At 43.5% G+C, this 26,206-nt stretch overlaps 1 protein-coding gene across 5 annotated transcripts in view; it reads right to left on the bottom strand.

Annotated features, from left to right (window-relative positions):
- Positions 1-26,206, bottom strand: part of NEK6 (NIMA related kinase 6) — a 407,500-nt gene that overhangs the window by 78,433 nt on the left and 302,861 nt on the right. For all 5 annotated transcript variants that reach the window (XM_063432360.1, XM_063432357.1, XM_063432356.1 and 2 more), the window contains exons 5-7: positions 14,983-15,093; positions 3,553-3,661; positions 673-780 (exon numbers count right to left, since the gene is read on the bottom strand). In XM_063432360.1, coding sequence (XP_063288430.1) covers positions 673-780; positions 3,553-3,661; positions 14,983-15,093 — 328 coding nt within the window. The remainder of the gene's footprint in view (positions 1-672; positions 781-3,552; positions 3,662-14,982; positions 15,094-26,206) is intronic.

The following is a 26,206-nucleotide window of genomic DNA, read 5'->3' as shown; positions in this document are numbered from 1 at the left end:
AAAACGTTTGAGCAATTCAGAACAAAGAGGATTTTTTTATTTTTTTTATTTTATCAACAGGCTATGGCTACACATCTCCTCACCACAATTCACAACAGGTAGTTAGCCTGAGGTTAAAGCAACAGTACACAAGTACTTGGATGGGAAGAGGAATTTGTACGTTTCCTCCCCTGTGACTTCTGTCAGTGATAGATGGGCTGTTGTGGCAAGTTATAGGACAATTTGCACAGAGTAACACAGAAATGGGGTCCTCCTTGCACCATAACTCTACGCAAGTAACTTAGAGCATTTCTTTACAAGTACACTATAGACACCCATACCACTTCATCTCAATAAAGTTGTCTGGGTGCAGTGTCCATGTTGTTTTAACCCTGTTAAACATCACCATTTGCAGGGTTAAACACATCTCAAGTGGCTGTCTTTTCTGCTAGCCATTAGAGGCACTTCCCCTGTAAGAATGTTGCATACATTTCTAACTTGGCTTTATCTAGGTTTTTTTCTTTTTTTTTTTAGCATACTTGAGTTTTAAATGTTTGTTTGATTTTTTTTACTTGAATTTATTTCACTGTACGTTGTTCTTTTGCTGTTTATTTAAGACATTTCACTATGTTATGTATCTTAATTTTTACAGTCCATACAAAAAGGTTAGTGGGAGATATAAAGTACACTCACCCAAGGAATGTGCTGCGGTGGTTTTGGAGCTGAAGAATCGACCCAAACCTAGGTCTCCCAGTTTTACCACTCCGGTTGCTGTTATAAACACATTTGCAGGCTTTATATCTGCAATTAAAAAAAAAAACAGATACATTTAAAAAAAAAAAAAAAAAGTTACTCCACTTTCCATGTACAGAAATGCATTAATTTAATTACAACTGGTTGTAAATAACTCAAATTACAGGCAATAAGGTGGATTTTGTCCAAGAGTTAATCTGCTGAGAGGCATGGCAGATCGTGTGAAACGTTTCTTTCCTCCAGCTGAGATATTTCAAATACATAATAGGAAATACAAATTACTTTAAAGAAAATCTACTTTTTCCTTACAATCTGAATGCACCACATGAGATATCAGTAATATTCAAAAGAGAAAGAGGGTTCTGTGCACTTCAAGTGGGGCTAAATGCATACTTAAATGGTAATCAACACACAAGATAATCATTACCTTAAGTGTTAATTCCAAAATAAATCTGCATTTAACCCCATTTGGAGTGCTCAAATCAAACCTCTTTTAAATACTATTGCAGGGGCTGGCCACCTCAGATCTACTGTTGCACCATTGGTGAGGCACGCGAATTGTATTGAGTGCAGTCCCTATACTTGTGGAATACATGAGATAGCTGTAGATGACTACAATCAGAAGAAATGTGGTTGCTAGACGGTGGAAGTTACGGAGCTATTTGTGTTTTAAGGTTAGTGAAGAAGCTAACAGTGAGGAAGATAATCAGAGATCGTGAAGGTAGCTGGCTTTCATTTTGTAAGTGGTGGAGAGCACATTTACTGTTTCACCCCCACACCATTACTTACTTACAAATGGAAGAAACATACAGTTATCGGTATATTTCCCATAATCCAAGGGTTGATGGGTAACATTCAGCTTTTGAATAGGTTTTTTCAGGCTCCTTCCCATTCATAACAACACTTGAACGAAACACTAGGTGTGAGATCGAAAGAAGGAACCAGTGGGTCATACACTATGTGTATTATAGATCTTACGTTATCTTAGAATTGTTGTCTAATCTGAATACTCAAGAACGAAGACCAAAGTCTTTTAGAGTTACGTATATGCAAAATCTTTCTAAGGATACAGACACATTTCCTGGAAATCTAGAGTCATACAGCGCAAACACAACATGCATCTAAAACTATGATCAACGCCTTTGTATTTGAAACTTCACAGCTAGAAAGGAATCAAAACTCATCATTCTCTGACAGTTTATCAGGCGAAACCCATGCAGCCTCCAAAGCTAGGATGAGAAAAAAAATGTTCACAGGAAAAAGTTCACGTCAGGTAAAAATAAGTATGCGGAAAAAAAAAAATTCAAATTAATTTTGACATTCTCAGGACTGTGATAAATAGTACTGTACAGGACCATGTATTTCTGGCATCTCACTTTTTTTTTTTTTTTAAATTAAAAAAAAAAAAGTTATATCACATCTACAGACCATGTCTGCCAGAAGAAAATAAATCAGGTCAGTCAGGACAGCTGTGTGTTTTGTGTGCGCGCACACGAGCATCGACCCAGCAATTACGATGTTAACCTATTGGGACACTGCCAGTAGAAGTAGAACTACAATAAAATAATATCTGTATGTATTTATTTGCATAATGCACTAACATACCTAAAAATTACATTAAATAATACCCCTACCCCCACAAAATAAAGACTGTTTTCTTGGAGCATACCATTACCTAAAATGAAACATATTTCAAAAATTGTCCATTGCTTCTGTGTCCAAGAACAAAGAAACTGGTTGCAAGACCCCCTTCCTCAGTACACACGTTCATCAAGCTATTATCTCAACATTCTTCTATCCCATGTAAGATCCTCGGATACCATTTCCACTAAACAAAATAACCTCCATTTTCACAAAGCACTATCCCATCGTCCATCCCTGCTCTCCACTTTATAATATGCCTTTTCCAGTGCTGCTACCTTTCTCAATCACATCACAATCTATGCAAATGGTCCTTGTCTATTATCCACTAATTTTCACCAGCTCCCTCTCGTCTCAAGTCCCCATGAAAACCTTTAAAAATGGTAGGATCATTCATGAGCTATCTGGTTTAATACTTTGTACAAAAGGGTCTGTAAGTACTAGATCTCAGCTCACAGGAAAGGTGGAATATGTTGGTGGTTTATAAACACCAGTTATACTTATATGTTCCTCGTTCCATAAAAGCGCAAATTATTACATTCAATTAAGATAAGCTTCAAAGTCATATTTCGCAAACATTAAAATTTAGCTAAAATTTGTGAAATTTCACTGTGTAGAATATTGCATATTCTATGTTTCTATTGATTATATCTGGATGTCTGGATTGACATAAGTAACAGATGGTATCAATAAGTCACAAGGCTTTCTTTGTCTGAGAAGTCTGGAATGTGGATTTGGGGTCTTGTCCTTATATGGCTAGAGTTATATTCTGACGTCATTATGGTCATATCTATATAGATTAGTGAACAAAGGACCACAAGGTCTTGGTCTTGCTGTTGCCGCTTGCTGCACAAGTTTGTTCTTGTCTAACTATGTAGACTCAAACTCTCCCTTCAGGAGTCCAGCAATTACCAACTGCTGTTGAACGTCCATTATCCTGTAACATTCTTTGATGTTTTATTATGTATCCATAACTCTAAGAATAAACCTGAAGAAACCTAAGTCAGATTGCGTATTAGTACTTTTCATTAATATAGACATAGATTAATGTGGCAAGCCTTTGACCCAAGACTATATAGACAAAAGACATATATATCAATCAACTGGAGAAAACACAGACCACTTATTACTCATTGTTTCTATTATTCACTTCAGATTATTTCAGAATATTGTGATTACCTCTATGCATGATTCGACGGGAATGCATATGCTCTACAGCGCTGCATAACTGCACAAAGTACTTCCACACTGTCCTCTCTGGAATTAGTCGCTTTTGTTTCTTAAAGTACTGTGAAGACAGATAGAATAAGGTGTTCAAACAAGAATGGAGTAGAGCTCTGAAATGGAATATGTCATGGTTGGAGAACGTATTGATCATTTTAATTAAAGGGAATCTCCAGTGCCAGGAAAACAATCCGTTTTCCTGACACTGGAGGTTCCCTCTCCCTCCCACCCCCCAATCCCCTGTTACTGAAGGGGTGAAAACCCCTTCAGTCACTTACCTGAGGCAGTGACGATGTCCCTCGTCGCTGTCTCCTCCTCCGCGCCGTTCCTTCTTCTGTCTCCGTCGGCCGGTGGACGAGACTGATCCCGCCCACCGGCCGAGGAGACCTAATGCGCATGTGTGGCAATGCCGCGCATGCGCATTAGCGCTCCCCATAGGAAAGCATTGAAAACAATTTTCAATGCTTTCCTATGAGGAAATGAGCAATGCTGGAGGTCCTCACACAGCGTGAGGACGTCCAGCGACGCTCTAGCAAAGGAAATCTTTGCTATGATTCAGGAAGTGACCTCTAGTGGCTGTCTAGTAGACAGCCACTAGAGGTGGAGTTAACCTTGCAAGGTAATTATTGCAGTTTATAAAAAACTGCAATAATTACACTTGCAGGGTGAGGAGTAGTGGGAGTTGGCACCCAGACCACTCCAATGAGCAGAAGTGGTCTGGGTGCCTGGAGTGTCCCTTTAAGCATCTACCTTGATGATACAGTTGTGATATTGCAAACACACTAGAACTAGGATTTCCAACCCAGTGCTTAATACACACCGATTAATTAAGGCATTCCTACATTCAGAACCAGAAACGCAGGTGCTTTAAGGACTGGGTTGGGCAGCTCTGTTGTACATTAGCCTTATACTGTTAGCGACATTACAGTTAATTTGACTGCAAAATATGACATGAAATTCTCACCACTTTCACTCTCATAAACCAAATCAATGCAATTTGGGACCACAATAAGTTAGTAAGTTGGTATTTAGCCTGTAATATAAATGTGACTACACCCTGTTCCAAATTATTATGCAAATTATATTTTTCTCATTTACTTAAATAATTGATGTAAATAACAGTCAGCATAATTCTCATGTTATCAACTATTAAGAGTACAATTCAAATTTTATTGAACAAACCTCCTAATGATAACATAAAAAACTTACAAGGCACTGTTCCAAATTATTACGCACAGTAAGTGTTAAAGCACTTTATAGGTTGTAAAGAACTGAAAATTGTCATTTGTTGTGTTTGCAGCATATTTACTAAAATCAAAAGCTATTTCAATCAAACTTATAACAACGTTTTAACAGGTCACGTTACATTTTAACTTGGACCCCTTATTTGATAGAAAAATAAACCTAAACTGGTCAAGTGAAAAAGGGCGCCCCCTGGTGCATAACTATACATATATACAATGAAGTTGTAAAACATAACCTTTAATAGTTGCTGTAATAAAAAACTCCAATAGGGAGTTTGAAAAAGAAAACAAAAGTAAACTTAAAATGGGAGGATAGGTGTCTAGATGGGGATAGATATCCTAGGGGTATCTCCTGGAGGATATAAAGCTAGATAAAGCTAGAAATCCCCCCAACCTGTATAGTTCGTCTCTTATGAGCAATCCCAGCTGGAATTGCCAAAATAGAAAATAATTATGAGCCGCTTCTGTGATCGCTAAACACAATCCCTATATATAAAGAGTGCTTGCTTGTGGCAAGAATTGTGCACACTTAGGAAACAATTGTAACAGAGAGTAGCGATAGAAAGGATTCACGTATTCAGCAGCTAGTTTAAACATATACAAGGATACATAGTGGCAGTTTGCACAGTATCTATTGCAATACTGTCACCAGGGGACGGACAACAACGAGAGGGAGAAAGAGTATATATATTGAAGGTCTAGTTGACAACTCTGAAGAGGCTGACTAGCAATATGAATTGCACGATCTGACAAAAGGTTAAAGAAACCCGTCACCCACAATTCCCCCGTCCCCTTACTAAACTGTACGAAGTTCTAATGATAATGAACTGGCTAGCTGATTGAATGAGAAACTAAACTGGTCGGTGTCCAAACATGACTTGTCCTCCCTACTGCTACCTAACACGTGTTTCGGCGCTGCTAAACGCGCCTTCGTCTGAGGCTAAACAGTGGGTCAAAGCATCGGGGGCTCCTTGAGTAACCCCCTCCGTTTAATTCATGCTGGGTGTGTGTGTGCCGCGTTCGCGCCAGGATTGGCCGATCGCGGGTGAGGCCCCGCCCCTAATGACGATACCTCCTTCGATTGGTGTATGTCCTGTGGAAAGGCTGTAGTGTGTCTGTTAACCATGTGTGTGCCGATCTCGCACGGCCATGGGGTAAGACACATCACATTACATCCAGGCAGACATTTCCAGGGAGGTTTTAAGTGGTGTCCACTGGGACTTAGTGACTACAGAATAGCAATAGAGCCCCTGAACATGACACCACAGTGTCAGTATTGGGTTAGTCCTAAAATTAAGGGGCTATTATTATGTGCCATTAGATGGATATGGATCCTTACATATTTCGGCTACAAAAATAGCAATGGAGCCCATGAAAATGACACTGCAGTGTCAATATTGGGTTAGTCCTAAATTTAAGGGACTATTATTATGAGCCATTGGATGGATATGGATCCTTATATTGTGGCCCAGCAGGCGTATATGGGGTTCGGAGATCCAACGATGCTTTGACTAAAGTTAAGTAAATAAAGTAAAATATATACAGTCTGAATAAATGATATATACATATATAATACAAAAAGTATGGTTTCCACGTGTTGTTATTTATCGATGAAGGGGGTAAAAGTGAACCCCTCATTTAGCCCATTGGGGGCCAACGTTTTGAATCTGTAGATCCAGTAACACTCTCTTTTTAGGAGAGTGTGATCCAAGTCACCTCCCCTGCGACCTATAGTCACTTTTTCAATCCCTGCGAACCTAACCCCTCCTGGATCCCCACAGTGTTGATTTCTTATATGTCTTGCTATAGGGGTGTCCCTCTGTTTTCTAGCTGAGTGTACGTGCTCCATGATACGTCTTTTGAAGGGGCGAATCGTTTTGCCCACCTATCTGAGGCCACATGTACACACTAAGAGGTAGACCAGGCCCTTGGTACTGCAGTTAAAAAACTGCTTGACATTGCAGACCACCTGGTCACTCGAGTCTGTAAGGTGCTTGGAATCCTTTTGTATGTATCTGCACGCCACGCACTTGCCGCATTTGTACGTGCCTTGTACAGATAGCCAATTCAGGCCAGATTTTGTGGTAGAGAAGTGACTAGGCACTAGTGATTCTTTTAAATTTTTACCTCTACGAGCTGTGAGGGACACATATGGGGTCACAGTCCCTTTAACGTGGGGGTCTTGAGATAGGAGTGGCCAAAACCTACTCATTATCTTCTTTGCTTGGTCCCAACCTGAATCAAAATTCACTATGCATCGAGTAGGGGCTTGTTCAGTGGGAATAGGTTTATCCTTGAGGAGTTCCGTTCTGTCGCTGTGTAGCGCTCTTTGGTATGCTTGTTTTAAACAGCGATTAGGGTATCCTCTCTCTTTAAACCTTATCCTCAGTGACTTAGCTTGGATAATGAAGTCCTCTTCACTTGAGCAGTTCCTCCTCAGGCGGAGGTACTGTCCAATGGGGATGCCCCTTTTTAATGTAGTCGGGTGGTGACTTTCCCACCTCAGCATGGTGTTGGTTGAGGTGGGTTTCCTGAATAGAGTTGTCTCAACGGTCTGTTTGACTCCCAAGAACTTAGGCTCCAGCAAAACTTGAATAAATATCAAGACACTATAAAAAATCGAAAACATAAAAAGTTTATAAGGGATAATTCAGACTACAAAAGTGGACGAGTGTTTAGAAGGTTTAGCAGGAGAAATACGCGTACTGACTCAGACAAATACTCAACATCAGAGTATGAGACATCTGACACAGACACTGAAGGGTCAAGTACAGGTTCAATACCCTCCAGTGCCACCCAAACCAAAGGTATCCTAAAGAAAGGGGTGGCTTTTTTAGGCCAAAACCCCCGAGAGGGGGAAACCCAACCACAGTACCGACAAACAAGATACAGGGGGAGGGCGCGCAAACGGTATTGAACAATAGCAACAAAGTCATCAATCTCTCCGATAAGGCACTCACTGAATCCCAGAACAAGGTCCTGGCAAAAGGGCTATCCTTTGTCCCTGTTCCTCCATTCAATAAATTTGAATGGATTAAGGACATTCATCTATTTGGGAGGAGGTTAGCCATTCATAAATTCTTTCTCATAGAGAAGGAAAAACGAGCCAAGGACCTGGGTTTCAGTGTAAGAGAATACCAGTGCCTTAATGAACTGGTATCTTTACTGGAGGAGAATGATGACCTACCCACGTTGCCATACACTGATCTACGACACAAAAGCAAGTTCACGCCGAACATAAAAGACTTTAAGAACATTGATATGTTCGTAGAATCAACCTGCAACCTGATACACGAGCTAAAATTGGATTCCCTCCAACCCCGACCACACAGCAACCTCTCCAGAAAAGAATGGCAGGCCCTATGTGACTTACAAAGTGACGATGACATTATCATCAAGCCAGCGGACAAGGGGGGCAACATTGTGGTTCTAAACAGAACACAGTATGTACAATTAACTCTCAATATACTGAAAGATAGTACCACATATAAACTACTAAGTACAGACCCTTCAGTCAAATTCTTGTCGACCCTAAAAAACCTTCTGGATAAAGCCTATGACGACAAAGTTCTGGGCAAAGATGAATACACATTCATCTATATAAAAAGCCCGACTATGTCTACATTCTACTGCCTACCAAAGGTGCACAAGCAGTACAAGACCCTGACAGCTAGACCCATTGTGTCCGGTTCGAACAACTTAACCTGTAAAGCAAGTATCTATTTAGATAAGATCCTTCGCCCATTTGTAGAAAGACTACCCTCCTACATTAGGGATACGAAGGACACCTTGAAGTGTCTAGCCTCCACCAACCTACCAAAAGACGCTATCCTGTGTAGCCTTGATGTGGAGGCACTATACTCGTCAATTCCACACTCTCTTGGGCTGAGACACATCAAAAAGTATCTGGAAACACGAGGGTCCATACACCAACATCACACCTCCTTTGTACTGGACTTGTTACAATTTGTCCTGACTCACAACTTCTTTTTATTTGATGGCCAATACTACCACCAGGTGCAGGGTACAGCTATGGGTACATCTTGTGCCCCATCATACGCTAACCTGCACCTGGGTTGGTGGGAGGAAAATGTGGTATTTACTAGCAGTAATAGCAAATACACCAACCACATATTCCTGTGGAAGAGGTTTATAGATTACATTTTGGTGGTATGGACGGGCACTAAGGAAGATTTTACGTCCTTCGTGGAGAGCCTGAATTCCAACGACCTTAATTTAAAGTTCACAATGGAAATAGGCGGATCATCCATCAACTTCCTTGACTGTACCTTTAGCACCTCCCACAAACAGACCGTTGAGACAACTCTATTCAGGAAACCCACCTCAACCAACACCATGCTGAGGTGGAAAGTCACTACCCGACTACATTAAAAAGGGGCATCCCGGTGGCCGACCGCCGAGAGAACAAGACGCGAGTGTGTGGAGCTCCGCACCAGCGCCCGACACAGTAAGCTACATACCCGGCAAACGGCTCCCATACACGCCCACAATACACCCCTCACACAGAGACACCAATGGGGCGAAAAAATAAGAAAAATCGCCACCCAGAGACGCCCAAAACGCCCGATATTCGGCTCTCGTTTATGAGGCCTACCCCACAGGCTGCCGCCAAGATGGCGCCCGCAGTTAGCAGTGAGGAGGAGGAGGAATCCCAAGATGACAGGGACAGCCTTACCTCACCTCCAGCAGAGTCTGAAACCCCATGCCCTGACTCAGAATCAGAAGCTGAATCGTCCCCTGTAACGAAAAAGGACATAAGAGACCTTTTAACAGAAATGAGAGAGGTGTGGAGAGCTGACATACTCAGCACACAGAAAGAGGTGGGGGATCTCCAACAAAGGCTCACAGCACTGGAAACCAGGGAAAGCGCTAGGGAACACCAGATACAGCACTCCCAAGACTCTATGCAGACTTTCTCCTCGCAAATCCAGAGGCTTACCCGGACGGTCACCGCTATGGAAGCCCGACACAGAAGGCGGAACATATGCCTTAGAGGAATACCCGAAAGCGTAGAGGAGGGGGCATTAGTACCCTGTATCCACCGTCTAATATCTAAAATGGGCCTTAAGGGAGGTACTGACTCCAACACAATACTCTCAGCGTTTCGAATCCGTAAGGCGGCAACAGCCCCAGGAGATGCACCCAGAGACATTATAGCGGTCACAAAGGACATAGCGACTCGTTCCGCTATCATGTCCCGCTCCAGAGACTTGGGCACTGTGCAACTGGAGGGCAACACGGTGGCCCTATATGGGGATATCCCATTCGCAGCACTTGTAGAACGGAGACAACTGGCACCAGCGGCCAAACTCCTACGGGAAGCAGGAGTCAGATACAGATGGGGAGCGGATGGATCCCTGGCGGTACCACGGGGAAACCAGTTGCTTACCCTGACCTCCATAGATGACCAAACGGAGTTCTTCCGCCAGTTGCACCTCCCCGAGACCGACAATAGAGAACCAAGGGAAGAAGACAAGGGGGCGCAGGGTATGCCCAAAAGCAGCCTTGGTCAGAAGAAGAGCATGTATATATCGACCATGTCTAAGAGACACTCGTAAGCTACCATTCACAGCTGCAACACGCGCACCCTCAGTTCCCGCACAGTTGACCAGCCGCGGCGCAGGGGCCACAACCTCAACCTCACCTCTGCCAAACTGCAGATCCTGCAAACGATTGATATTAGTGGACCCAGTTATTGACTGTCGAGACAACCATAGTGACACTTTTATACTACAGCAAAAGGACTTAAAGGAACTGTCATATTTTTGTTATTATTTGTTATTACTTTAATCCAGTTCTCATTCGTAGCGCACAGTTATCGATATAATCGCATCCAGACTAGGATCGATGACGTAACCATATTGACACCTCCAAACTACAGCAAAATGTATTCTGAGACATTGTCATATTTTTGTTATTACTTAAGTTTGCTATTACTTTAAATTTGTTATTACTCTGATAATACGGCAAGATATACTATGAGTATCCAAACTCTAATAAAAAAGTATAAATTGAAAAAAAAAAAAAAAAAGGGGCATCCCCATTGGACAGTACCTCCGCCTGAGGAGGAACTGCTCAAGTGAAGAGGACTTCATTATCCAAGCTAAGTCACTGAGGATAAGGTTTAAAGAGAGAGGATACCCTAATCGCTGTTTAAAACAAGCATACCAAAGAGCGCTACACAGCGACAGAACGGAACTCCTCAAGGATAAACCTATTCCCACTGAACAAGCCCCTACTCGATGCATAGTGAATTTTGATTCAGGTTGGGACCAAGCAAAGAAGATAATGAGTAGGTTTTGGCCACTCCTATCTCAAGACCCCCACGTTAAAGGGACTGTGACCCCATATGTGTCCCTCACAGCTCGTAGAGGTAAAAATTTAAAAGAATCACTAGTGCCTAGTCACTTCTCTACCACAAAATCTGGCCTGAATTGGCTATCTGTACAAGGCACGTACAAATGCGGCAAGTGCGTGGCGTGCAGATACATACAAAAGGATTCCAAGCACCTTACAGACTCGAGTGACCAGGTGGTCTGCAATGTCAAGCAGTTTTTTAACTGCAGTACCAAGTTCCTGGTCTACCTCTTAGTGTGTACATGTGGCCTCAGATACGTGGGCAAAACGATTCGCCCCTTCAAAAGACGTATCATGGAGCACGTTCACTCAGCTAGAAACCAGAGGGACACCCCTATAGCAAGACATATAAGAAATCAACACTGTGGGGATCCAGGAGGGGTTAGGTTCGCAGGGATTGAAAAAGTGACTATAGGTCGCAGGGGAGGTGACTTGGATCACACTCTCCTAAAAAGAGAGTGTTACTGGATCTACAGATTCAAAACGTTGGCCCCCAATGGGCTAAATGAGGGGTTCACTTTTACCCCCTTCATCGATAAATAACAACACGTGGAAACCATACTTTTTGTATTATATATGTATATATCATTTATTCGGACTGTATATATTTTACTTTATTTACTTAACTTTAGTCAAAGCATCGTTGGATCTCCGAACCCCATATACGCATGCTGGGCCACAATATAAGGATCCATATCCATCCAATGGCTCATAATAATAGTCCCTTAAATTTAGGACTAACCCAATATTGACACTGCGGTGTCATTTTCATGGGCTCCATTGCTATTTTTGTAGCCGAAATATGTAAGGATCCATATCCATCTAATGGCACATAATAATAGCCCCTTAATTTTAGGACTAACCCAATACTGACACTGTGGTGTCATGTTCAGGGGCTCTATTGCTATTCTGAAGTCACTAAGTCCCAGTGGACACCACTTAAAACCTCCCTGGAAATGTCTGCCTGGATGTAATGTGATGTGTCTTACCCCATGGCCGTGCGAGATCGGCACACACATGGTTAACAGACACACTACAGCCTTTCCACCGGACATACACCAATCGAAGGAAGTATCGTCATTAGGGGCGGGGCCTCACCCGCGATCGGCCAATCCTGACGCGAATTTTTTGTGCTGAAAAACCCCAACTCGGCTTATACTCGAGTCAATGTCTGTATTATGGCAATTTACATTGCCATAATACAGACTGGGGGCTGGCAGCGAGCGCTTACCTCTCCTGCAGCTCCTGTCAGCTCCCTTCTCCTCTGCGCCAGTCCTTTCAGCACCTCTGTCAGCTCCCAGTGTAAGTCTCGCGAGAGCCGCGGGGTCATAGTGCGGCTCTCGCGAGACTTACACTGTGAGCTGACAGAGGAGCTGCGCGGACCGGCGCGGAGGAGAAGGGAGCTGACAGGAGCTGCAGGAGAGGTAAGTGCTTCCTGCCAGTCCCCTCCCCCCCCCACTGAACTGCCAATGCCACTGGACCACCAGGGAGTGAGAGCCCCCCTCCCTGCCATGTATCAAGCAGGGAGGGGGGACGAAAAAAAATTATAAAAATATTAATAATAATAATAAAATAATAATAATTAAAAAAATTTAATATAACAAAAAAAACTATTAAAATAAAATAATAAAAAAATAATAAAAATGCCCACCCCCCACCAAGGCTCTGCATCACACACTCAAACACTGCATTCATACACACTGCACTCTCATACACACACTGCACTCTCATACACACACACTGCACTCATACAAACACACTGCACTCATACAAACACACTGTAAATAAATATTCAATATATATAATTTTTTTAGGATCTAATTTTATTTAGAGATTTACCAGTAGCTGCTGCATTTCTCACCCTAGTCTTATACTCGAGTCAATACGTTTTCCCAGTTTTTTGGGGTAAAATTAGGGGCCTCGGCTTATATTCGGGTCGGCTTATACTCGAGTATATACGGTACATGCTTGTATTCCTAACACTATATTGTTCCTTTAACCCCTTAAGGACCAAACTTCTGTAATAAAAGGGAATCATGACATGTCACACATGTCATGTGTCCTTAAGGGGTTAAAAAAGCTAATAAATCAATCCACTATCCCCGACTCACAAAGTCACATACTATGTACATTTTGCCAGCCTATTTTTATAACCAATGCTATTTGGACTTTTGCAAATGTCTGAACTATTTCACGTTACCTCTTTCAGTATAGACTATATGGTTACACATAGCATCAGCATGTCTTTCTTAAACTAAAATACATCTCACGCAATGCAGCCAGTATTGCATCGGTGTGTTTTATTAAACTAAAATACCTCTGATACAACACAATGAGTACAATATTGATGTGTTTTTATTTAACTAACATGCCTCTCACACTATCCATCCAGTACTACGGAGTTTGTTTGTGCTAATTAAAAAGATTACTATAATAGCAAACATCCTTTGTGTTCCCTTTGTAGTAAATTTAAGAATGTTAATCTCACAGGAATGAAACAGAAAATTAGAATTTTATTATTCTATCCATTTCTTCAAAACTCGAGAGATCAGTGAAAGGCTTAAATCCATCCACTAATTTTGCCACCCAATAGTTTACAAATTGTTATTTACAGGAAGCTAAACATCTCTTAAAACCAATGCAAGGGCCACTTATGTTTTCGTAGGGAAAGTAACCTACTTCCCATACTCACGGAATCACTGTAGAGGAATATAACTAGGTCTGTCATGTGGAGACGCATGCTTTGTGTAATGAGCATCTTGTCTTAATTACCTTGAAAAACATATTTAATGCCTCAAAACCACAAACTGCAACAAATGGAGTGCTTGCCTTAAGCAACTACTGAAATAGCCTACTTTTAATACATTAAAGTTCTACAAAACTTCCTTAACCCTTTATAGTACACACTGGGGCTTGGATAGAATTCTAAATACATGGGTATGATTCTTGTAGCATTTCCTTGATAGATACATTTAAATAGAAACTTCTGCACTATAGCAAAAAAGAAATATGAATTAAAATCAAGGAGTACAATGACAGAAAAAAATACAATGTACATGTTATATCCTCTGATTCTAGGTACTCTACCACTCTATATTTTTCCCTAATTAAACAGGCCCTTTGAGAAGATTAACAAAAATAATAAATATATATATATATATATATATATATATATTGCAGTATATTATAGTTTAGGCACCATAACAACTTCATCTAAATTAAGTGGTTATGGTGCCATTGGGCTACTATAACAGTTTAACACCAAAGTGAGCCTCCAGTGCCAATCCTCAGGTCCCCCAGGTGGTATTTGGCTTCTGAAATCTCAGTGTCAGGCAGCCCGGAGTGTCGCCAGGCAGGGGCAAGGCTGATTGGCCGAAAGCAGTCAGCTGACACTCTCAGACAAGCAGTGACTTCCCATTCACAAAACAGTCTTGAAAAAGGTAAGTTTCTTCTGTCTTCTCTTTCTCACTCTATCTGTATATATCTTTAGGTCTTAAATAGCAAGCCCAGGTGGATATAATTATTTAGAATTACAATGCACACATCTCTTTAATATGTAAAAGAATGGCAATTTCACAGAAAGACAGCTTCAATATGTGACTATAATGCACTTTCACCGATCACATGTGTATTTACAAGGCAGGATATTTGCTCGTACGGGGTTCAATAAAGTGCTCTTCAGACCACATGCATTTGGTACTCCAGTTTAATGTGTCCTTTTATATATTTTGTAAAGTAGTGACTATGTGCTTGTATTCCTTACTTTAATCATTTGTGAAAGGTCTCCAGCATCTGCAAGCTCCAGGACAATATTCAGTTCATTGTCTTCAATAAATGAGTCCAGATACTTAATTACGTTAGGGTGGTTCAATTGCTGTGAATAAAATCAAAACATAAACAAGGTATGAATGTACAGCCAGTGAGAACTCTCCAGCAATAACACCACAATACAACATAATTAAAATTGACTCCTACAGAACATAAAACCTATCAATTCACCTCTAGGGGATAGGCTCAAATCAACACTTTTCATTATGCTTATGATTTGTCACACTCTGCTCACAGTACTCAAAAGGAGCAGTTAACTATATGACTTGAGTTTAATCATACAGAGGTAAAAAAAACACATTTGAAAAAGAGAAAAGTTTCAGAACACCATATTTTATTTCTTTTTTTTTTTGCATACATTAACCAACATACATGATATTAACTGTGTAGTAAGGCTTTCTGAGACACATGCCGTGAAGAATTTTGCTAATCTCCTTTTTATGATGCTACAACATGCGCTGGCATAGTTGGGTACCAACATAGGTTTAACCCTAAAAACCTTTAAATATTAGTGAGAAATAATTAACTGTGAATTCAATGTACATTGGCATATTTTCATATCAGCTAAATTTTGGCATTATTATAATTGTATTGTAATTATTGATTAGGTATTCATCCACACATTTTAGTTTCAAAGAGGATATATCACTATTTAAATATAGCACTATTGTGAAACTGTGATAAGTCTCCATTTTTCTTTGCTTGCACAATATTATTAATGTTCACCACAAGGCATTTTGAATATTTAGAAACTATAATAATAAAACAAATTTTACAATAATAAAAAAGTTTCCATAAAATCAGTATTAAAAAAATGTTTTTTTTTCACACACATATATATATATACACACACACACACACACACACACACACACACACACACACACACACACACACACACACACACACACACACACACACACACACACACACACACACACAGACATTAACTCAGCCAAGGGGACATACTATACTTACATTTCAACGTAAGCTTGTAATATGAATTGCAAAAATAATGAGGGCTTAGACAGACAATCTGCATTAGTTATATCCTTAAAGTGGCTCTGTCATATCATAACTCTCTCCTATTGTTTCCACCTCTCTTACAGATTGTATTCTTTTTTCATAATTTCTGATCTAATTCTCTTTAAAACAATGTAGGGACTACTTTGTCTTATGTATTTTTTCTGATTTGACAATTTTATGAATATTTAGCAAAATAAGAGTAAGGAAAAAAAAAAAGAAGCTTACCTATTACTTTTCTGTCTATGGCCTCGATTTAATATTGTTGGAAAAGCTTTCCAAATGATTTAATATTTTTGGATAAACTTTTAAAGATTTAATATCATAACAAATATTTTACTTTTGTAATATTTTGATATATTGATATTATATATATATACATATATATATATATATATATATATATATATATATATATATATATATACACATGTATTATATCTTTTATTTTTATTTTAATATGTTCAAAAAAAGATTTTAAAAGTTTAACAAAAAATATTAAATCATTTGGAAAGCTTACAATATTAAATCAAGGTCTATGCAAGCAAGCACAGAGGTAAATCAATGAAACATATGGCTCTCGTTCAATTACTTCTCGGGCTGCATTTGTATTCCAGTAAAGCTTTCATGAGTTGAGCTCCCATGTTCTCTTCATTTCCTTACTAACCCACCTATGAAACCTTTGCCACAGATGTAGGCTGTGTAACATACAGTTTACATTGCATTCAATCAATCTCAATACTTGTTCTTCCTCCAGGACCACTTCCTGACTGCACTTTTGCTCCTTGATATGCATGACTGCTATCATGTTATCTGAATTAAGCTTTATTTCCTTTCCTGGAAATTCATCAGAACAGTACTGAACTCCTCCTAACTGCCTGGATAGTTTCTATATGTAATTGTAACATCTATTTTTTTTTTTTCTTTCACAACTAAATTAGTTTTTGGAGGGTCGGAGCAGGATGAAGCATGTGCACTCTCGTCCAGACACAAATTCTTGGGGTGCTTTAAAACCTTTGAAAAATGAAGCTGTGATAAGGTTAACCTATGTTCTAAGCGTGGATGTAAAATAATTAAAGCCCAGTTGACTTTGTACTAAATCATATTTAAAAAAATAAGCTATATTATATACAGTTATATAAATATTACAATATATATTATACAATAGCTATAGTGCCCCTCCCTGCCCCTAGTTCTGTACAGCTCCCCCATGCCATAAATATTAATAAAATGTTGCATGTTTTGCATACCTTTTTCCAGAGCTCACCTTTCCACCCCCTGTGTTATCTTTAAGAAAGCATGGCCCCCTCTACGATGGTCCAATCCAATGCTTTCACAGAGGAGCATTAGGATCCTCATGCCGATGGTCAACAAGCTTTCGCATCACATGACTGAGTTTTACTCTGTCAGTGCTCTGCAAGCGCGTGTCAAGAAGAAAGTTGACCAGAAACCCATAATGATGTGCCACTATAATGTGCATATCCCCTATGTTACTCCAAAATGTGCAAAATAATGTGATTAACAAGTAGAACATTGATGTACTCATGGAATTTATTTAACAAAACAATGCCCATCATGAGTAAACACCTTGTACATGAAATCTACAAATACTTTTTTTTAAATGTATGCAACAATATATTTAACACTGAAAATTGTTTAAAATGCACCATGTGTAATATCCCTAGGATATCTTATTATAAGAAACATATGAATTTTAATTGGTGTTCCCAAACAAATTGAGAAACCTCTATATATGTTGAACATGTACATCCTTAGTAGATGTAGTTTTTTTTTTTTTGTAAATCTGTTTATTGAAAGGTCTACGAAGGTAACAGAATCAAGCGGATAGGACACGCAGGTCCGGCATTGCAGAGTAAACAACATGTGAAAACAGTTAGATATTATTTATGAGTGTTTATCAGAGATCAACAGCGATCTATGCAGTGTCATATAATACATTGACTGGACCCGGCCTTACATAATCTTAACTTCAACAAATGAAAAAAGGAAGAAGAAAAGAAAAAAAAAAAAAAAAGGAAACAGGCATAGGTAACCCCGCATAATAAACTCTTTATACACTGGATCCCTGGGCGTTATGCAATATTCATGAACGGGTGACGTCCGGGATCAACCCGCCCTTGTGTGCAATACTCATCATAGGAATCTTTATTACAGTGTGCTCGACTTAATTATCTGTTTGGAGAGTAAGGTATCCGAAAATTAGCGAGTTAGCAGTGTCAATGCCGGAACAAAACCCTGGATATAATAAGGATACCTGCAAGTTCTGAGGTGAAAACCCCAGACCTTGAGGTAACCAGGGAGTCGGGTCCTATGACTAACAGTAGCTTCGTATGTGACACATCGACAAGCCCCATCATCCCAGCATTGGGTCAGGCCTACAGGTCATCACGTGTCGTTGCATCTGAGAGAAAGGGGGGGGGGGAAGCGTAAGGGATTTCACTCTCTCAAGTGTCATAAGAGATGTGTATTGTGTTGTGTGGTGTGGATGCTATTGTTATAGAAGGAGAGATTGTATCGTGAGTGCGTCACATCTGGGACCTACGTCTCGGTGGGTGTTGTCTCGCCATAAGGCAGTTAACTACCGAATCTGATAGTCAGATGTTTCAGAACCCTCCATGGGTGTTCGCTGACTTCTGGTACTGTCGTGTGTATGTCTCAAGTCACCTCTTCGCGTTTCAGGAATTAAGTGTGTAGTCATTATCTCAAAATAAGTGTCTAAGAGACTCCTCCGGTCCGAATCCGGAGCCCCGGTCACCGACAAGAGGGGTAGAGGAGGGGGGTGAAAGAGGATAGGGTGGATGGGATAGACAGGGTATTGCCTCTTCTGCCTAGCTCGGGGCGGCGCGTGCCTCCGTCGGGCCACCCGATATGCCCCCAGTACCACGGCATCGAGAAATATACATAAACCACGGCGTCCAAACCTCCGTATGTTTTGTTTCCCTGCCAGTTAGGGCGGAGTAGGCTGCTTCGGCACCCTGAATCTCCTCTACTCTGCGAATCCATTCGGATTTGGAAGGTACATCAGATGTTTTCCAATGGGCTGGAATGTTGGCTTTGGCGGCGTTGAGCAGGTGCCGCAATATCGACTTCTTGTATGAGGATACAGAAGACGTTGTGATGTGTAGTAAAGCGAGTTCTGCAGTCCAGTCTGGGATATCCCCCAGGATCAGTACGATTGTTTCCCTGATCATCTCCCAGTATGAGGTGATAGCCTTGCAGTCCCACCATATGTGTAGCACTGTTCCGCGCGTCTCTTGACACCTCCAGCATACAGAGGGTATGGAGGGGAATATGCGGTGCAATAAAGTTGGCGTCCTATACCAATGAGAGATGAGTTTATAATTCACCTCTTGGTAATAAGAACTCATGGAGCTCTTATGTTGCCATAATAATGCTATTTCCCACTGTTGTACCGTTGTTCTTCCCATTGTCTTTTGAATGTCTGTGGTGCTTCCGCATGATTGGTCAGGAGGCGCTGATATAAGACTGAGATGGCGTGTTCCACCACTGTACCCCGGTCGCAGAGGTTCTCGAACCACGTGAGGGTTCTGTGTAGTTTTTCTTTATGTGGTAATGTTTCATAAAAGTGCTGTAGTTGGAAGTAACGGAAGCAGGTGAGAGGCGTCCGTGGTCTGTCGCCCAGCAGCGAGGGCAAAGTCCTCAGCCTCCCGCCCTCCAGAACTCTGTGTATTGGTATATATGTCCCTATGTCCTGTAAGGGCAAGGCTATGGGGGAAGTCCCCCACCTATGGCCTTATTGTGCGTGAGCGGGAGCATCGGGCTAGGGGATGGGGATATGTGATCCAGCTGTCTCACAGATCTCCAACCCACCAGGGTTTGGAAGATCAGTCCCTCAACTGGGAGGTGGACCGGTGATCGTCCCGAGGAGCCCCATATTTGTTCTTCCATTGTCGGACCAATAAGACCTCTATCCAGTACCACCCAATGCTTGGCGGAGGATGTTACATGCCAGTCTAGGATGCGTTGCATGATCGTGGCCTGATAGTATTTCCTAAAGTCAGGCAATGCCAATCCACCCTGGATTCTAGGTCGGCAGATGATTTCGTGTCGGATCCGAGATCGACCGCCTCTCCAGACGAACTTGAGCACCACCGTCTTCAGTGTAGAGAAGAAGACCAGCGGTAGAGCAAGAGGTATGGTCTGCATAAGGTACAGAACCCGCGGAAGAATGTTCATCTTGATTACCGCGACTCTGCCGTGCCATGTGATGTGCGGGTGCGCCCACCTGGTGAGGTCCGAGAGTACGGTCTTTAATAAGGGTGTGAAGTTGTGTTGATATATGCTACCCGGGTCCTCCGCCACCCAGACCCCCAGGTACTTCATTTTGTCACGACACCAGTGAAATGCGAACTCTGTCTCCAAGGAATGGAATTCCTCCGTGGGGAACGTGATGTTCAAGACCTCGCACTTCGAGACATTGAGCTTAAATCCGGATATCTGCCCGAATCTATCGAATTCCTTGAGGAGGCACGGCAACGTGATCCTGGGATTGCGGACAAAGAAGAGGAGATCATCCGCGTACGCTGCCACTTTGTGTTGTACCCCCTTCCAATCATACCCCTGGATGTCTGGGTTACTGCGAATCGCTTGTAACAGAGGTTCCAGGGAGAGAGCGAACAGTAAGGGCGAAAGCGGGCATCCCTGACGGGTCCCGTTGTTGATCGCGAAGTCCCCAGTCGTGGCCCCGTTAACCCGCACAGATGCCCGGCCTGCTATATATCGCGGATATCCAAGCAAGGAGTCTCTGCCCGCAGCCTTGCAATTGGAGGGTCTCCAGCATGTACGTCCAGTTGCCACGATCGAATGCCTTTTCGGCATCGGTCGATAACAGGAGCAGCTGTGTCCCCAATCTCCTCGCGTGGTGCTGAATGGAAAAAAGTCTCAATGTGCTATCTCGGGCCTCCCTACCCGGAATGAAGCCCGTCTGGTCAGGGTGTATAAGGTCCGGAAGCAAATGTTTAAGACGGGTGGCTATAACCTTCGTGAACATCTTGGCATCTACGTTTAATAAGGAGATCGGCCTATAGCTACCACAATGTAAGACCGGTTTCAGTAAGACCGTGATGGTGGCAGCCAAGGATTCCGTCCCCAGGGTTCCACCCTCTCCAACTGCGTTGACTGCCTTAGAAAGCCAGGGCAGCAATATATCCGTAAAACACTTGTAGTAACCCGTGGGGAAACCGTCTGGTCCGGGGGCCTTGCCCGTTTTGGAAGCCTTAAGGGCCGCAGCTAGTTCTTCTACGGATATCGGGGCATCCAAAAGTGTAGCTGATTCCTGGTCGATCACCTTGGTGATCGTTCCGGCCAGATATTCTCGTGTCGCGTTGCGTACCCTCGAGTCTGTAGAGGCTCCATTAGGGCCATAGAGGTTATACAATCGTTCGTAATATAGCCGAAACTCTTCCGCAATTCTCTGCGGGAATGGGGAGACTTCTCCCGAAGTCAGCTGGATCTTATGGATTTGTCTTTGGGGCTGGGGGCCCTTTAGCAGTCTCGCCAGATATTTGCCCCCCTTATTGGCGTGCGTGTAGTAGAAACCCTTTGTGCGTTGAACCGAGCTAAGGTGCCTTTTAAGGATAAGGTCCTTCAGTTTCCTCCTCTGCTCCATTAGTTCGCCATATGTAGCGTTAAGTTGGGAGCGTTTATGTTGGCGTTCTAGAGTAGAGATAGCAGCATAAACTTCGACCATATCCTGCGTATGGGCCTTACGCTTCTGGGACGCGATGCGTATGAGTGTGCCCCGGATTACACTCTTGTGAGCCTCCCAGATGGTGATCGGGGAAGACTCCGGGGTGTCGTTTTCCCTGAAGTATTGGTCCAGTTCTTGTTGGATTTGCATTCTAACGCCCGGGTCCATTAATAAAGACGGATTGAGCCTCCAGGCCCAGTTCTTCGGTCTGTAAAGAGGTGAGTTCAGCTCTATCCCGACTGAGCCATGGTCTGACCAGGTGGTTGTTCCTATGTCGGCCCCTCGGAGATGGGAGAGTCCTTCTCTCGCGATGAAGATATAATCTATACGTGAGTAATGATTATGGAGTGCGGAGTAATAGGTAAAGTCTTTTGTCGAGGGGTGGAGGGCCCTCCAGCAATCCACTAGTCGTAGGGAATCGAGTGACTGCCGGATTGACCTGATGTTGCGTTGTGGTATACAGCTATGACCCGTGGAGGAGTCCAGGGTCGGATCTAGTGGGGCGTTGAAGTCCCCTCCCACCACCAATATCCCATCTGTGAAGTCCTCCAGTTGGAGTAAGACATTGTGAATGAACGATGCTTGCCTTTTGTTGGGTACATATATAGTTGCTATGGTGTAAATCTTATCCACTATGATGCCTTTGAGGAAGAGATATCTCCCCTGGGAGTCCTGGACACGTTCCAATTCTTTAAAATCCAGTTCCGTCGCAATTAATATGGCTACACCAGATTTGTGAGCTGTAGGGTGGTTGCAGAAGTAGTTAACAGGGTAGTATCTACTCCTTAGTCCAGGTGCCGATCCTTCCTTGAAGTGCGTTTCTTGCAGCAGGGCAACTGAGATGTGTTTCCTTCTCATTTCCCGCAGCAAGTGCGTGCGCCTTTCCGGGATGTTAAGTCCCCTGCAGTTCTGGGTGAGGAACCGCAGAGGTGCACTCTGGAATGCCATACTCACCTATACGTCCCGGCAGGTTTCCCAAATGAAGGAGGGCCGGGTAGTATCCCCAAGACGCCAGAGGGCCAAGGGCAATCGCGCACCCGAGGCATGGGCCGGCCGGCGGGCGGCAAGAAAAGAGCAGGGGGTGAGAGGGGGGAGGACGTGTGGAAAGGAGGGCGAGGGTAACGAGGAGGGGGGAAGAGTAGGAGATAGTAGTGGTTGGTAGCCGGTGAACCGAAGTCGGTACAGGAGGGTCAGGCTAGCAGTGTATTGTGTATGTATAGGAAGTCGTGTAACTGTACGTAGGTCACTTCCCCGATACCAGTGAGCTTCCCGATGTAGGAACCCTTCAACAGGGTGAGGGGGAGACTCGCGCGGTAACCGGATGCGGCAGAGGATAGCTCCGGGACCAGCCCAGGAGTCCAAGTTCCTACCGTCCGGTCACCAATCAACTAGCGCGAGTGTAGATTTTAGAGAACGTGGGTCAAGTCCCAGCCAAGTGAGATGTCAGAGAGTCGATGGGTCAAGTACGAGGTCATCCGCTCCACCGAGCCCCCCAGTTGTAGCTCTGAATAAACAGTATCAACATGTAAACAGTGCGCTTCACAAATGGAGCGAGCAATTAATAACATCAAACATTATGGTCAAATATACATTGCCCCCCAAGATATAATACAAGGAGCCCCGTGGTACCCACATATCCACCTCTAGCTTCCGGGAACCCTGCGCCCTATGTGTCCCCGGGTGACAGCAATGTCCAGTGCATCGCCAGGGGGGGAGGGGGAGAAATACTCAGGGTCACAAATACACTAAATGACTAGGGGTAAGTGTAAACGCTGCGTGCGCTGTTATGAATCAGTAGGCCTACAATGTAGCGGTAAACCATGCAGGCGACCCACCAATCGGAGAGGGGGAGGGGGGGGACCACACCAAGGAACCATGGTTGAGTATAAACGCTGTACGCGCTGCTACGTGCCAGTGGGCCCAGGATGTAGCGGTGGGTCATGCAATCGTTCCAACAGCCGGGGAGGAGGAGGGGGGGGGGGCGGGGATGTGGTGAGAGGGAGCTGCGGGCATCCATAACCTTCCGTGCTAACATAATTGAAAATGTACGTGGGTACAGGCCCAAGGTGAGGTGCAGACACAAAATCAGCAAAACATCACATTGTATAGTAAAGCTTAATATGCAATTCCCACTTCCCCCCCATCCCCCTCCCAAAGCGAATCAAAAAGGAGTCATCAGTCCCCCTGCTGTCCCTGTCAAGAAGGAGTCCCCTACAGCAGTTAAACATTCGACCCCAAGCAGTCTGCGCTCGGGTTAAACTCACGAGAGATGCCCATCATGAGACAACAGGTGCGGATACATTGCATTGCCCCCCTCTCCCCCCACCCCAAGGCAAGGTGAACCCGTTCTAGCTAGCAAAGAATTGGTGGTTGGAGACATATACAGGTCGGAGCCAATACCCCCATGGGACCCTCGCTTGTGTCAGAGATAGGAACAGTATCCCCACCCAATCTGTATGTCCCATTTCCCCCCCTCCCAAAGCCCATATCCCTTTGTATAGTGCCCAAAGTACAGAGAACCTGAAACGGAGTAATAATTCAAACCTGCTTCTCGTAGACTCTGGGAGGCGAAATCGGCCAACTGGCATCAGCTTAAAGGGTCACATCGTGGTCGGGTAAGAAGGGTGTTTGAGATGTAGAGGGCGCAAACAAGGAGAGCCGCCCCGGGTCGGTACCAAGCGGTGCAAGGGTCCTGGCTGGCCTCCGGTGTCACTCCTCTGGAGACAACGGATCTCCGCGGCTTCCCATATGCTGAACAGGGGGCGCTCTCCCACCCCGATTTCTGGATCCCCTTTGCGGTCTTGGTGGTGGATTCAGAGGGCCCAGGATCCAGTCAGAGACCGGCGGTGAGGGTAGGCCCAATTCTCCCATGAAGCGTGGCACCTCTTCTGGCCACCTTAGCGGTTTTGATGTCTGACTTGCAGGGAGAAGGGGAATCCCCATTTATAAGGTATGTTGCGGTCTCTTAGTATTGTAGTGACCGGTCGTAAGGCCCTCCTGGCTTCAAGCGTCATTGGGGAAAAGTCATTATAGAGGGAGACCTGGGTCCCCCGGAAGGGCCAGGTCTGCCGTTCCCTGGCCTTCAACATTATGGTGTTTTTTATTGGGAACGAGTGTAGGCAGCAAATAAGATCGCGCGGTCCCTCCTCGGCTGAGCGGGGTCGCAGAGCTCTATGTGCCCTCTCAAACTCAATTTCTGCCGGTGGAGACGGTTGTAGGAGAGAACTAAAGAGATCCGTGAGTGTGGCCACTGCATCCTCCGGTCCCTCAGCTTCTGGAACCCCACGGACACGTATGTTGCACCTTCTCCCCCTATTGTCAACATCTTCCATCTGTCGGCGTAGGGAGAGCAACATCTCGCCCTGACGCGCCACCGCGGTGTCAGTGGCCGTCACCCTGGCTGTAAGGGCCTCATTCGCTTCCTCCAATACTGTAATGCGGCCTGCCTGCGCGGTGAGGTCGTGGCGCATCTCCGCTATCTCGGAGCGCAGGGTATCCTGGATTGCGGCAATAATGGCTTGGAGGTCAGCTTTTGTTACTGCTGATTCCTTTAGGTCCCGCAGGGAAGCTTCAATGCGGCTCAGGGCAGGCACCTCCATGTCCGGCGCTGGTGTAGTAGGCGCCGCCATTTTGGGGGTAGGGGGGCCTCCGCTCGATCCCTGTTGCGGCTGTAAGAAGCCGTCCAGCGGTCCCTGTTGCGAGCTCTTAGGGGTCTGGGGGTGCTCCGGGCGTTTTGTGCGCCCCATGAGGTTAGTTTATGTGCGCTTATTCGGCTATTCGGGGTCCGGTGGAGCGGAGCACTTTCCTCACGCGGCCATCTTGGCTAGAGCCGGAACCACGCCCCCTTAGTAGATGTAGTTGAGCATAGATATGTATACTTGTTTATTTATCTATGACTGCACACGTTGAAGCCACAATGTGAGGTATGGTAAAAATGTGATCTATTATTGCAAATTATGTCAGAGATTGATATCAAAATGGCTGATTGAAATATCTAGATACCATGGGTTACATGTTTTTTGAAAGATGCAAACGTCTGTGGAAGTAGTTTCAGTGGGCTACCAACTCAGTCTTTAAATCTTTTTCTAACTCAATCTGTCCAGCAATTCAGTCTTTCAAGAATGCTTGTACAGTAAATGAAAATACTATTTTCCTGTCTTATGCAAAAACAAAAACTACCAAAACTTTACATGTTTGTCTATTGCTGCACTAGGGGAATTTACGATTTGTAATAATAGATCACATTTTTAACATACCATACATTGCGGCTTCAACGTGTGGAATCATAGATAAATAAACAGATGTACAAATCTATGCTCGACTACATCTACTAAGGATGTACATGTTCGACATATGTATAGGTTTCTTAATTTGTTTGAGAGCTACAGGGCAAAATTTAGCACAT

This window comes from Pelobates fuscus, chromosome 9, assembly GCF_036172605.1.
Source record: "Pelobates fuscus isolate aPelFus1 chromosome 9, aPelFus1.pri, whole genome shotgun sequence".
NCBI classification, from domain to species: Eukaryota; Metazoa; Chordata; class Amphibia; order Anura; family Pelobatidae; genus Pelobates; species Pelobates fuscus.
This window is presented reverse-complemented; position numbering and strand designations above follow the sequence as displayed.